A 15,067-nucleotide genomic window follows, 5' to 3' on the forward strand; every position below is an offset into this window, starting at 1 on the left:
GGAATTTGTGGGAGTCAGGAGCCCTGTAGTATCCGTTTGGCTTTCTAGGAGCCGGAGGCAGAGAATCAGGAGTCATACTAGATTCTGAAAAAACATCATCAACAATGTCTAGAACAGGAGGTATAGCCAAAGGCCTATGCTGATGAAGAAGAAAATCCCCAAGTCTCTTTTTAGATTCAGAGAAATCCTGACTTTCCCAGTGGAAATGTTCCCTTAAGGTATGTAAAGTTTCTCCAAAAGAGAAATCCTCAGGTGGAGAAGCAGAAGGGCTGGAATCTTCTGCATCAGAGTCCTCATAAGTAGGTATAGATAAATCCTGTGCAGAAGAAGAATCAGAAGAAATAGAATCCTGATCTCAAGATTCATAGTCAGTGCCTTGCCTAGACCTCTTAGCAGGAGGGGGATGGCTACCCCTGATCAAGGTAATTCAATCTTCAGCCATTTTGATCATTTGTTTTTTAGGCATTGGGGCCTGCACACGTGGCCCAAGCATCGGTTTTTTAGACATAGAAGTAGATTTTGGCCTTAGATTTGAGATGGCATTGGTTTAATATACAAACCTTTAGGCCTGAAAACACCCCCAGAAGCCGGTGCCTGCACAGCGGCTCCGGACCTATCTAAGGTAAAGACATCCACGGGTTCAATACTTAAATCATCTCGAGGCATACCAGTCTCCGAATGGGTCTCAGTAGAGGCCTGCGAATTAAAAGTAGTGTGTCTCAGGGGTTGCGAAAGCACCTCACTGAGTACCGGCGAACTAGCGACTGGCTTAGGAGAAGCGTTGTCGTCAGCTTTGGACCTCGACGGTCTGTCTCTGTCTTTTTCTTTGGGTTTTTTAGGTATTCCGGTAGTCGGATTGCTAACCGACATCATTTCTGGATAGTTAAATCGTGAAGCAAAATATTTAGAAGCAAAAATATACCGATGTTTAATAGTGCGTTGATTAAATCAAGCACAAAACCGACAGCAAGGTGCATTATGATCATGGCCTAGGCAAGGAATACAGTACAAATGAAAATCCTTATGAGGTATTTGCTTCCCACAAGTAATGCAATTATTAACTTTTACTGACATCGGTAAGGAGCAAGAAAAAGTTTCCCCAACGGGGTACTTAGCTTTTAGTTGAAGACTTTGGTACTGAAACTCGAAAATGAAAATTTCAGAGGTTGGCCGACCAGCGCACTTGTGAACTGCTTCTGCTTCGGGCACCGCGCATCAAGAAAGACTGATGTAATGGCGTCGGCTGCATGTTTTATACCCCTGACAACCTGACGTCATGGAAGAAGGGACAGCAACCGACGCAGGACCCAAGACTTTGTTAATCAGGCCGACTGAGGGCAACCTGCCAGCAGATTACCCAAATGTAATGACTGCAACAGTGAAACACGAAGAACATCTCTGAAAACAAAATACATTTTTCTAATGCAAGACTTTCCAACAATAAAGTCAGTCATTAAGTAGTACCAGCTATTAAACTGCAGTCAGGAGCAAAATGAGTAATACAAAAGTACTTTGCTAAAGAGGAGTGGGCAGAGTGTAAGGGCACTGTGAGAATGGCCATGGCCAGGAGGTATGCAAATGTTACAATATTTTAAAAAGTTAGAAAAGGAAATCTTTGACAAGATGCTGTAACAGGCAAATGAATGTTTGACTGATAACACACCTGAAGTTGTTCAATGAAAAGTTTTCTCAAAACAAAGCTTAGGGCTATTTCTCTGTGTGAACTTGAGTGTCAAAAGTAACATGAAGAGATGTCAGCTTCAGCTGGGTACAGGGATAAAGCCCTGATGACAACTCAGATGATCAGAATTTGAATAGTGGTTTAAGCACCTGATGGAAGCACCTGATGGAGCTGACATGGGGGAAAACAGGAGTGAAGCAGCTTTACTGTCTTGCCGCTCATCGGGGTAGGGGTGGGCACATGTCTAAACCCCACATAGAGATCAGAAATTGCATGTAGAGTGCTGGCTTCAAGAAGGGGCAGTTCAGTCTTGAGGGGTTACAGCACCAGCAGAAGTGAATGAAACACCCCCTGCATGCTGAACCCTGGGGAGGTACAGGACACCTGCAATGGGATCTGTGACCCAAAGTGCAAAAAGCTCAAATACCTCTAAAGTTTGCCAGCTTGTTGCATTCCTATAAAACACATTCTCAATTATCTCTCTATTTCCCACCACATCTTCAGCATTTGCTATCTACTCGAGGAAATAATTCTCTGAAGTCTGCTTGGGTGTAAAAATAGCTATGCAAACACATCTACTCAAAAATCCTAAATCTTCTGGATTTTGTTGCACACTTGGAAACCATACAGATGTTGTCCCATTGCTCCTTTGTAAATTACCTTTCCCTTCTCTTTTCTGAATCTTTTATACCCTCCTCTGAATGATACTTACAGTTATCATGCAATATTTATAGGCCCTACTAATTATCACTTTTTTAACAGCCTCTTCTGTTCTACTCTCAACTAAATACTCTACTAGAGCTGGTCGTTCACTCTCTGTGCCTATGTATACTTTCCCTACCACAGACTGATAAGTCTCTAATCTGCAGTCCAATACTATATTACCTTTCCAACTCAAGTAGTTTATCCCCAATATGCTGGTTCCTTTGCTAATTTCCCACAGTAAATTCCATCTCCCTGTTGCCTATTTTCTATACCCTAACTTGCAGAAATCCCAAATAGGAAAATCTCCTTTCTTCATTCATGTATTGTCTTGGTACTTATAAGGCATATTGTAAACTAGCAGTAAATACTCTGGTCATTGTCTTCTTAAGGACCTGCATCCAAATCATACTCTCTCCTTATTTCTCAAAATTGTCCCTTATTTTCATCATCATCCCTTTCCACTTTGATTTATAAAAGTCTGCTTGCATTATGTACATAAGCCTTAATTGTATAGCTCTCTTCAAATCAGGTAATCCACTTTGTTTTACAGGAAGAATCACTTTATCCTGCTTAACATTTGCCATCTTCCTCTTTCAAATAAATTCCTACAACTCTATTATTTCTAATCCATAATTTCTCCTCTGGTTAATAAAATAAGCCTGATATGTATATAAAACTTGGTGGACCAAAAACATTTTTGCTGCTTGTACCTTACTATCTATATCCATAATCAAACTGCCAGCTTCTCAATTTTTGTATTATCTGTTGTTTAATCTCTTGCCCATATAACTTTAGCTGCCATAATAATCCTTTTCAATCCATTCACCTAAATACTTTATGATACCACAGCACCATAAATATAGGTACTGTTGAAACAATTCACATGTATTTCCATAATTTACCCCATAGCCTTTGTTTTGCCTTTACTTATTTTATACCCCAAAAAGATTTGTAATAGTCTCAAACATTCCATAACACTGAAAAGGTCATTTTCTGGATTTACCAAGTACAAAATAATATAATTTGCAAACAAAGCTAACTTTTCTTGATCATATCAGTTATGTCACTGCAGTTGCAAGTCCCTTATTTTCTTTGCTAATGGCTTTAAATATAAAGCACATAAAGGGGAAAAAGGACACCCCTGCCTGATTTCTCTTTTGAAACCCAGCTTGTAGGAGAAGGATCCTCCTACCCTGATTATTGTGTTTGACCTTTTGTACAGTATCCTTATTAACTTTATTATTCTGCTGGGGTACTGCCCTACTCATAAAATCCCAGCAGGCTCTAACAAAACCTGTTTATGTGGCGCACATCTCTTCCCAGATAATCAGCTGCCTCTCCATGTCCTCAGAATTTCCCTAATTCTTTTAAAAAATAACCCTGGTGAGTGCCTGGGGTCCAAAAATTCACCTATTGTCTTTCTTCCTTGTTCCTTAGGAGGAACCAGTAATGGGCACTGTAATGGCCAGGCTAGCAACGGTACTTTAACCAACTGCTTTGCATCCACTTATGAAACTATGAAGTATGGCACGTGTATACACACAGATGAATAGTAATTTTTCAAAGACTATCTGTATTCAGTATACAAGTGGAAGTTTGCACTCCAGAGGTAGGGGTAACCACAACTCCAAAGATGACAATTAAGAGCAAACCTAAACCATTCAAAAGGATGACGTAATTTCCCCAAACATATAGTACAGTTGTGTACACTTACCATAAATGTAGATGTTCTAGTGTATTCACTGTTGCAGTCATTACATTTGGGTAATCCTGCTGGCAGGTTGCCCTCAGTCGGCCTGAATTCCAAAGTCCTCGGTCCTGCGTCGGCTGCTGTCGCCCCTTCCCTGACGTCAGGTCGTCAGGGGTATAAAAGAAGCAGCCGACGCCATTTTCTTTAGTTTTTCTTGCCCCAGATGTCAGGTGCCCCCTAAAAGGGTAGCAAAAATTTATATATATATATATATATATATATATATATATATATATATACACACACATGCACCAATATAAACTTTACCTTCATCTACAAGCAAATACACCACATAGGTTGTATAAATCAGAGAAGGAAAGATAGGTTCCATGAGAAGAAAATGGGGATGGTGGGTGGGTAACCTGGACTGCAACAGTGAATACACTCGAACATCTACATTTATGGTAAGTGTACACAACTGTATTATGTTCTTCATGTTTCACTGTTGCTGTCATTACATTTGGGTAGAGTCCCAAAGCTATGGTTGGGAGGCTGGAACTAAACAGCATTAGGAGCGGCTATGAGGCCCTGCAGAACTGCAGTGGCAAAGCCTGCCCTGGATTTAGAGTAGAGAGGCAGATGATAGTGCTTTGCAAAGGTGTGCACTGAACTCCAAGTAGCAACTTCTAAAATGTTCTTGGTTGGTACTCCCCGGAGAAAGGCTGCTGAAGTGGCCGCAGCTCTGGGTGAATGTGGCCTGATGCCCTTAGGCACTGGCTTGCCATGGTGTAAATAGCAGAAACAAATGCAGTGGCCTATCCACTTTGAAATAGTCTGCTTTGAGATAGACTTTCCTTGTGATCCTGCAGCATATGTCACTAGTAATTGCTCTGTTGTTCTGAAAACTTTGGTTCTGTCCAAGTAGAATCTAAGCTGTTTGTGTACGTCCAAAGAATGCAGAATTCTCTCCCCCTTGTTCTGTGGATTTGGATAAAAAGTTGGCAGATGAATAGTTTGGTTAAGAGCCACACTGGACACCACCTTAGGCATAAATGTTGGGTTTGTCCTCAGAGAGACCCTGTCTGGATAAAAAATGATAAAAGGTTCCACAGCCATGTGTGCCTGTAGCTCTGAGACTCGTCTTGCAGAAGTTATTGGTAGGAGCAGAGCTGTTTTCCTAGATAAAAACTTTATATCAGCAGTAGCAGCTGGCTCCAAAGGAGGCAGGGTGAGTTTTCCAAGACATAGTTGAGGTCCCATGCAGGCATTGGTGATCTCCCTGGAGGCCTTAAATTTTTTGCTCCTCTGAAGTGCTGAGAAAAGATTAGTGGCTCTGCATTATAATGAGCCAAAATGGCAGGGGCATGAATTTTAATAGATGAAAAAGATAGGCCTTTGTCCAGCATCTCAGTTAAGTATTGCAAAATCTGAGGAATATTTGGGACAGCTGTATCAGTTCCTTGTGCCTGGCTCCAAGCACAGAATCTCTTCCATTTTCCAGCATAAGATTTTCTAGTACTAGGCCTTCTGGCTTCCAAAATGACATCCATCACAGCTTTACTGAGAGGTGCGTTTTGTATAACTACATTATCCGCCATGCTGCCAGGTTTAAAGTCCTGAGTTGGCTATGCAGGATCTGATTGTTTTGCTGGGCCAGTAGATGCGGTATTTGAGGTAAGGTCCAAGCTGGGCATTGAGACAAGTTCCTTAGGATTGGATACCAGTACTGGTGGGGCCAGTCTGGGGCAATCAGTATCACCTTTGGCTTCTCCTGTCTGACCTTTAGGAGTACCTTGGGGAGGAGAGGCAGTGGGGGAAAGGCATATACTGATAGGTTTTTCCAGCTGAAAGATAGGGCGTCCACTTTCCATGCTTGTCTGTGATAAGTCCTTGTGCAGAATCTTTTCAGTTGGTAGTTGTGAGGGGAGGCAAATAGATTTATGTTCGGGCATCCCCATTTCCGTGTTAACATGCTGAAGACTTGTGGATCCAGCTGCCACTCATGGGGAACCATGAGGTTTCTGCTTAGTTCATCTGCCAGAGTATTTTCCCTTCCTGGCAGGAATTGTGCCTGCAGATGTACTTGATAAGTCAATGCTGTGTCCCACAAAGTCATGGCTAGTCTGCAAAGGGGGTAAGAATGTGTGTCCCCCTGCTTGTTTATATACCAGATGACTGTGGTGTTGTCTGTCGTTATTAGTAGTTGTCCCGGATGAAGTAGGTCCTTGAAGGCTGTTAGGGCATTTTGAACAGCTAGCATCTCTTTTTGATTGATATGTAGATGCATTTGGTTTGAGGACCATGTGCCCTGAATGCATCTTCCTGCCATGTGGGCCCCCCAGGCATAATCTGATGCATCCATTGTTAGTGTCTGCCTGGCTAGGGGTAATGTAAATGGCTGTCCCTTGTTTTGGTGACAAGCCAAGCCTTTGCCCACCATCGAAACTCCTGTTGCAGGCAGGGAATGAGAGTAATCATTGTTTCCAGGCTGTGGCAATGTTGAGTCCAAACACTTTTTAGGTACCATTGAAGTTTCCTCATATGCAGTCTTGCATATGGAATTAGTAGGATGCAGGATGCCATGAAGCCCAAAGCCTGCAGAATTTTTCTTGCAGACAACTGGGCCTTTGTTGCCAACATTTTGAAATAGGTAGTCAGTTGCCTTCGTTTGTCTGGCCATCTGGCAGTCGTATTTAAGCTTGCACCCAGGAACATTATCTCTTGAGAGGGTACTAGTTTTGATTTCTTTTCGTTGACTGTGTACCCTAGGCATGTTAGAAGTCTTTTCACAAATGCCAGGTGCTATAGAAGAATGTCCTTGTTCTCTGCTTGAATTAGACAGTCGTCCAAGTAAGGATATATTTGTATTCCTCTTTGTCTGCAGAATGCAATTACTGGTGCCAGGCATTTTGTAAAGACCCTGGGCGCAGTAGATAAGCCAAAGGGCAGTGCAGAGAATTGGTAATGCATTCAGCCAGCCTTGAATCTGAGGTATCTTCTGCATAATTGTCTGATTGGGACATGCAGGTATGCCTCTTTTAGGTCTAAAGTCACAAGCCACGCGTTCTTGCCCAGCATGGGCAGAAGCTGTTGCAAAATCAACATCTTGAATTTTGGTATATTCAGGAATGTGTTCAGAATAGATAGGTCCAGTATTGGTCTCCAGGCCTTGTCCTTTCTGGGTACCAAGAACATTCTTGAGTAAAATCCTTGTCCCTGCTCTTGCTCTGGTACTTGTTGAATGGCCCCCATGTCCATGAGGGATGAGACTTGTTTTTGTGCCTCTGCCCATTGATTTTTTGGCAGATCTCGCCAGCCGTTTGCCTTTGGCAGGGTATGAAAATGGAACTTGTAGCATTGTGAAACTATATTTAGAACCCACTTGTCTTGGGTTATAATGTGCCAATTTTGAGAAAAAAGTGCTAATTTTCCCCCTAAGGGTGCTGCCAGGAAATAGGTGCTTGGTGCAGGCAGAGGGAAGTCATTGGGACGGTTTCCTGTATGGTTGTGATTTACCTTCTCCAACTTTGGAGGTAGAAGCACCCCATTGCTTTGACCTGTATGAACCTTGCGCCTGGGATCTGTCTCTAGGGCGTCTGGATCTGCCCCTTTGGGTCTGTCTGACACAGGAAAGGACCAATTTTTTTGTAAGCCAGTGTCTACTAAACCTAGGTGGCTGTACTTGTAAAAAATCTTTGACAGTTTGCATTGATTTAACTTTGTCTTCCATTTTCTTTAACACCTCTTCTGCCTTAACACCAAACAATGTATCATGCTGTAAAGGTACATCTAATAATTTAACTTTGACATGATCAGGCAGATTTTGTTCCTTTAACCAAGTATGCCTCCTAATTACAGAACCCGTAACTGCGGCCCTGCAGGAGGCCTCCAAAGAATCAAAACCACATTGCAAAGTATGCTTTCCAACTTGTTCAGCTGCATGCAATAAATCCTGCATTTCCTTGTTTTCTGCACATTCAGAGTTTGACAACATTTTCTGTTTAAGCAATGCCATGACATGTTGCTGATATCTGAGCATATGAAACTGGCAGTTTAAGGCCCTTATAGCCAAGGTAGAAGATGTGTAAACCTTTTTTCCCCATCTATCCAGTGCCCTGGAATCTCTGTCAGAGGGGGGTAGGGTTTTTTGCAGCGGAAGCCTTAACTCCTTTGGGACCCTGTGAAATAGTTTATGGGTCTGCAGCAGGGATTTTAAAAAGGAATTTATGAGAGTCAGGAACCCTGTAATATCTGTCAGGCTTAAAAGGAGCTGGAGGTAAGGAGTCAGGGGTAAGACTAGACTCTGAAAACACATAATCTACAATGTCTAACACATGTGGAATGGCTAGTGGTCTGTGTTGAGGTAGTAAAAGGAAATCCCTGAGCCTCTTTTTAGATTCTGAAAAATCTTGGCTCTCCCAGTGGAAATGCTCCCTCATGGTATGCAAGGTTTCCCCAAAAGAATAGTCCTCTGGAGGAGAAGCTGAAGGAATAGATTCTTCAGCATCAGAATCCTCATTGGGGGGGAGAAAATTCCTGATCAGAAGAGGAATCAGAAGAAATGGAAACTTGATCTGAAGATTCATAGTCAGTCTCTTGCCTAGGCCTCTTAGGAGGGGGATGGGAACCCCTGATCAAGGTAATCAAGTCTTCGGCCATTTTGAGCATCTGTTTTTTGGGCATAGAGGCCTGTCCACGTGGCTCTTGATTTTGTTTCTTTGCTTTAGAAGGTGCTTTAGTCTTTGCCTTTGAAGCTGAAGTCAGTTTAATGTAAAGATGTTTAGGTCTGAAAACACCCTCTGAAGCCGGTGCCTGCTCAGCGGCTCCAGACCCATACCTTGAGTTTCCAGTGGCATGGCCGACTCCACGTGGGAGTCGGTAGCAGCCTACGACTCTAAAGTAGCGGGCGTCAGGGGCTGCAAAAGCGTCTCACTGAGAACCGGCGACTGGCTTAGGAGAAGCTTCGTCATCGGTTTTGGGCCTCGGTTGTCTCTCTCTCTCCTTTTCCTTGTGTTTTTTGTGAACTCCGGTAGTTGGATGGCTATCTGGACGACATTTCTGGATAATTAAACCGGCATCCAAAAAAGTTTAAAGCAAAATCATACCGACACTTAATAGTGCGTTGGTTAAATCTAACACAAAACCGACAACCAGAAACGTGATCAGGGCCTATGCAAGGAATACAGTAAGAATGAAAGTCCTTATGAGGTATTTACTTTCCACAAAAAATACATTTATTTACTTTTTCTGACATCGGTTTGGAGCAAGAAAAAAGTTTCCCCAACGGGGTACTTAGCTTTATTGAAGACTTCGGATCTGAAACTCGAACACGAAAATCTCAGGAGTTGGCCGACCGGCACTTGCGAACTGCTTCTGCTTCGGGCACCGCGCAGCAAGAAAGACTAAAGAAAATGGCGTCGGCTGCTTCTTTTATACCCCTGACGACCTGACGTCAGGGAAGGGGCGACAGCAGCCGACGCAGGACCCAGGACTTTGGAATTCAGGCTGACTGACGGCTACCTGCCAGCAGGATTACCCAAATGTAATGACTGCAACAGTGAAACACTAAGAACATCCTGCCTTGTTTTACTGATCCATACCTTTGCTCATTAAAACATCCTGTATCTGTCCTTTCTAAGTACAGGGTAGTACAGTGCTGCAGTGGTTATGGTTACAACTTCATAGTACTTGGTTACTAAAAGTATCATAATACATTCCTGTTAGGATTCGGCAGTTTGAACATACCTATGTATGTACAATATTTTGTCTGATGGGATCTTCCATGACTAGCTTCCTAGCTCCACGTTACAAAAAGCACCTGTTACAGTTAACAGTTCTGTGGTAAAGAATGAATAACAAAGCTAAAATTTATAGTCAGCTTCTTGGGACATTGAATAAAGCCCCCAACTGTGACCAGGCAAAACAGGTTCGACTACAGACAAAGGTGCTCTTGGGCTGATGTCCGGAAGAAGAAAAAGACAGTAAAAATCTGTTCATCTCTCTCAGACACAGGATGTAGAAGTGTATGAAGGGGTGTGTCCCTAAGTCACACCATTCTCGGTAGAGACTGGGAATCCCGACAGGGCTTGGAGTCATCTTAAGTAGCGAGGTGGGGTGTTAAGAGAGGTGTGTTACTCTGGAGGTGAGACCCACCTCTTCACAACACACCCACAAGAGAAATGCAACTTTGCAGTCTGAAAGAGGTAATACTTATCCACACAACTGCATAAAGAACCAGTCAACCACAGTAACACAATCCACTGCATGCCTAGTCCCCTCCCAAGCTGTGGAGTGCACACAGCTTGGAGGTTGTGCCTGTACAGAAACATGAGATCAATCAAGCAAAGGGAGATGTGCAGGGTACTCTATAACATACTGTAGCCAGGAAGAAAGACAGAGTAATACTATGTGCAGGGTGTCAGCATTAGCTGACCATGCATGTAAGGCTATCAAGCAGCTACAGGAAAAATAACTAGAATTCAAACTTCTCCAGGGAATATGTGAGCTTGCATTCTCAGGGAGAGGAGATAGTGTAACCCATTACTAAACCAGCAGGACTACCAACTGTGATAATCCAAGTCTGAGGTCAAAATCAAGACACAGGAAGAGTAAAATGCTTAATGGGCTGCTTTTCTTTTTATAGCGAAGGTAGGGTAGTAATCTGGCTATGACTAACTTCCAGTGAAGACTAATGAGAAGCCTAAAAATGGAAATCTAGATCATAAGTTGAATTAAGGTAGACACTTGCATTACTCCAAACTTCTTTGCTCTCAAAACAAGCAAGCTGCCAAGGCCAGACTGCCACCAGTAATGCTACTACATCAGCAGTTCAGTTAACCAGCTGGGCTAGCTGATAAAAGCCTAGTCTGAGAAAGTACAGAATAAACTGAATTACCGATAAAGGCAGTCAAAGAGGAATTGTGTTTTGAGACACTCAGGGTTAACTATGCAACCAAAGGATGATGCAGGAAAGAAATAAACAGGCAACAACATATATTAAAAATATGTGGTGCTGCAATAGCGTTGTCGCCTCACAGTAAGACGTCCTGTTCAACTCTCAGCTAGAGCGTCTTCTGTGTGGAGACATGCGTGAATGGGCGTACCTTTGTTGAAGGTTGTGCGTCAGAGCTGGCAACTTGGCACGTAAAAATCTACTGCCAATCATTAGCGGACCGTAGTTCAGCTGTGGCAACCCCTAACCGGGAAAAGCCGAAAGACACAACAACACACCCTGAAGGATGCACAAACAATAATTTCAGTTACTTCATCTTTGTTCTGTTTACACTTAAATGCATTGATCCAAAGTGGAAGACACTACTTGAAACATAAATAAAAAATACAGTTAGTACCTAATGTTTTTGCACAGACTGATTCACTCTGATTCAAGGCATAAAGTCCTGTCTATGACCCAAACAACACAGGTTTGAATAAGGGCTTGTAACTGGAATGTGTACAGTTCACGGACTTAAAAGTCAGGACAGAATTCAAGAGACTGTGCTAAATGTCTTTTACACCATTTCAATGCTGCTCTGAATATAAAAACATACATCTAGAATGCATTATTACCCAGGGCCTTTACTTCACTGCTATTGCCTACCTTTTGTATATGAGTAACTGGAGCAATATGATTAAAGCCAAGATGATGTGTACTATGCATAGAGTTGCTTGGGTAACTGTTCCTGAAGCCTATATTGTTGGATATGTTAGGTGATGGGTTCATATACTGAGCATCAAACTGCTGACTAGATGACGGCCACTTCCCCTTTAGGATGGCATGGCAAATATTATCAATCCGATTAATTATCACTCGATCCTGCAAACAGAAAAGGCTCACATTAGTTGGTTTCTGCAAATAATTACATGTACCACAATGCAAAAGATTTTATCACAAGGCTGAAAGTATAACAGTGTTTCAGTAGTTTCAAATGAGCCTCTTACTGCTATCTAATCCTTACTTCAAGGATACTGGAAGTGTTAAAGATCTCAAAAGGACTATAGGCAGAAAATGAAAATAAATATCTTGTCAAAGTTCTACACGATCCAAACAATTCTGCACCTCAATAAGCAGTAATTTTTAATTGCAATTGATATTCATCATATGGGCGGCTGTGGTGGTGCAGCAGCAGGTCTTGCTGCCTCAAAGCAAGATGTTCTCTGCATCGATTCTTGGCTGGGGTGCCTTCTGTGTGTAGTCTGGATGTCCTCCCTGTGATCACGTGGGTTTCCTCTGGGTGCTCCAGTTTCCTCCCACATTCCAAAGACATGCAGTAGGTGGATTGGACACTTTAAATTGGATGCATGTGTGGGTGAGTGGTAAGGATGAACTACCGCGTCAGGGCTAGCCATCCGGCAGTGTCAACCTTGGCTCAAGATGATTGTCACTGGTGAAGTGACACTCCGACAAAAGGGGTTGAGGATGGATGGATGGGTGTATGACGTTCCTCATACTGATCATTGTCACAGTAGCCTTATGAGTTATATATCCTGCAAAGGATATAACAGATGGCCAGCTTCCAAAGCTTCAAGATACTTTCCACATGCTCAAACTTTCTGGGAGCTCGAGCTGAACTGACTAAAAGACAAGTTTGGGCACCCAAGTCCTTCAGAATTTACTGTCACCAAAGGGTATGCTCATCTGAGGCTTTCGAGGATAAAACAGTCTGTTTGTACTGCTCCTTCACTGGGCAGATAAGTTCCATTTGAGGAACAAACCTTCATTCGACAATTCCGTTTATTATTAATATTCTCCTCTTCAGGAAAGTTATTTTAAAGCTATGGATTTCTGTTTTAAAGGACCATCACGAGACTGTACTGTACACTTTTAGATAAGAGCGATATTTTTTTCTGTCAGTTTCAACGTTTTATTTATTTTACTTTTATTTAACATTTGTTTACCAGGAAAGTCCGACTGGGAGAGAGCCCATTTTCAACGGAGACTCTGGGAGAAATGTTCCAGATACATATGTTTGGAATGTGAGAGGAAATGCAGCACCTGGAGGAAACCCACACAAACACAGGGAGGACATACTCTGCACAGAAGATACCACAGCCAAGAACTGAACTGGAGAACCTCTTGCCTTGCTGTGAGGTGACAATGCTAACCACTGCACTGCCCAAGTTGTTTAAAGTAACTGAAAACCATTTTTTTTCTCTGGAAAAATTGTGTTTATTTTACTATGTGGGGCTGAGAAAGAAAGTGTTTTCATGTGCTTTTTACTGTATTTGTCTGGAAAAAAAGTTTCTTTTAGTTTTTAAAGGCATTTGTTGCTGGTTTTCTCTGGGGAAGAGGCAACATTTTTGACTTGACTATGGAACAGTCTGTTGGTCCTAAGGTCTGCCCCTCTTCCAGTCACAAAAAGAAAAAGTTAAGCAAACTGCCATTGCCATCACAGCAGGCTAGCAAATTGCCTGAGCCACAGGTTGGTGACTGTTGTGGCCATAAGATTAGCCTCGGACTACTCATCTTTTACTCAGGATCCCTCTGGTGTACCACCTACTGCTACTACTGACCAGAGGGTTAGCCACATTCTCTGCAGCTGTAAGCAATGGACAGGCACTCTTGTTGGTCCTGAGAGATGGAACAGGGAAGGCTTCCATGCTTTGTCAGAATACTGTGGGCATCCCTGGGGAAGCTACTGCCATCATTAATAAAACTGTGTGTTGCATTTATCCTGTCAAAAAGAAAGAAAAAAAACTAAGCATGTATCTACTCCTCCTCAAATCTCCTAAGACAGGGGTAGTTTAGTGGCTCTGGCTCAGGGTTTAATTCAGGCTATTAATCCTTTGTATACAGTAGTTTCTGGTACAAGAAAGAGGGATACCACTTTTCCTGAAACAATTCAAGATTCTGAATCTAGACAGGAGAATGAAGGGTCACATACACAGGGTTTTCTCTTCAGATTTCTGATTCACTCACAGTAGAGCTCAGTTTCTGATTCTTCCTTTGGGGGTTCCTCTCTGAGACTATTTCTAGAATGCACCAGTGTTTTCAGTGGGGAGTACACTGAGGTTTCTCAGTATCTCAAAAAATTCATATCAGTCAACCAGAAGATTCTATTCTAGGACTCCATTCAAGAAGACCTGAAAGACTGATCATTTTTTCTTCTCCTTGGACAGGAATATTTCTGTATGCCTTTCAACTAATATCAAGTGTACTTCTGAAGATTCAGAAGGAATCCTCTAAGACCACTGTGGTGACTCCCTTCTGGTCCAGGCAAAGTACAGTTGTGTACACTTACCATAAATGTAGATGTTTGAGTGTATTCACTGTTGCAGTCATAACATTTGGGTAATCTGTTTGCAGGTTGCCCTCAGTCAGCCTGATTAACAAAGTCTTGGGTCCTGCGTCGGTTGCTGTCCCTTCTTCCATGAAGTCAGGTCGTCAGGGGTATAAAACATGCAGCCGACACCATTACATCAGATTTTTTGCCCCAGATGTCAGGAGCCCTCCTAATGGGGAGCAAATAAACATAAAACACAAAGGTATACCTCCAACAAAAAGAAAATACACCAAAAAGGCTTTTAAGCATAGTAAAGGAAAGTAGAGGTATAGCCATAAGTAGTTTGGGGGCTAAAGGGAGGGTAACCAGGACTGCAACAGTGAATACACTCGAACATCTACATTTATGGTAAGTGTGCACGACTGTACTATGTTCTTCGTGTTTCACTGTTGCAGTCATTACATTTGGGTAGATTCCCAAAGCTATGGTTGGGAGGAGTTGTTTATATAGCATTAGGGCCCGCTAAAAGGCCCTGCAAGACAGCAGTGGCAAAGCCAGCTCTGGATTTAGAGAAAATTGGCAAATGATAATGCTTGGTGTAAGTATGAACAAAACTCCAGGAAGCAGCTTCTAGGACGTCCCTGGTAGGAACACCTCTGATAAAGGCTGCAGAAATAGATGCAGCCCTGGTGGAATGAGAGCTGATCCCCTGGGGGATAGGTTTTCCATGGTGCTTATAGCAGAAATGAATGCAATGGCTTATCCATTTAG

General features: G+C 42.6%; 1 protein-coding gene across 3 annotated transcripts in view; it reads right to left on the reverse strand.

Moving 5' to 3' along the window:
- The window catches only part of CHD6 (chromodomain helicase DNA binding protein 6), a 2,211,516-nt gene that overhangs the window by 280,324 nt on the left and 1,916,125 nt on the right, over positions 1–15,067 (reverse strand). For all 3 annotated transcript variants that reach the window (XM_044090190.1, XM_044090189.1, XM_044090188.1), the window contains one exon: positions 11,674–11,889. In XM_044090190.1, the coding sequence (XP_043946125.1) occupies positions 11,674–11,889 (216 nt within the window). The remainder of the gene's footprint in view (positions 1–11,673; positions 11,890–15,067) is intronic.

The sequence above is a fragment of the Protopterus annectens genome, chromosome 12.part0 (assembly GCF_019279795.1).
Source record: "Protopterus annectens isolate FY-2018-M chromosome 12.part0, PAN1.0, whole genome shotgun sequence".
Taxonomy (NCBI): Eukaryota; Metazoa; Chordata; order Ceratodontiformes; family Protopteridae; genus Protopterus; species Protopterus annectens.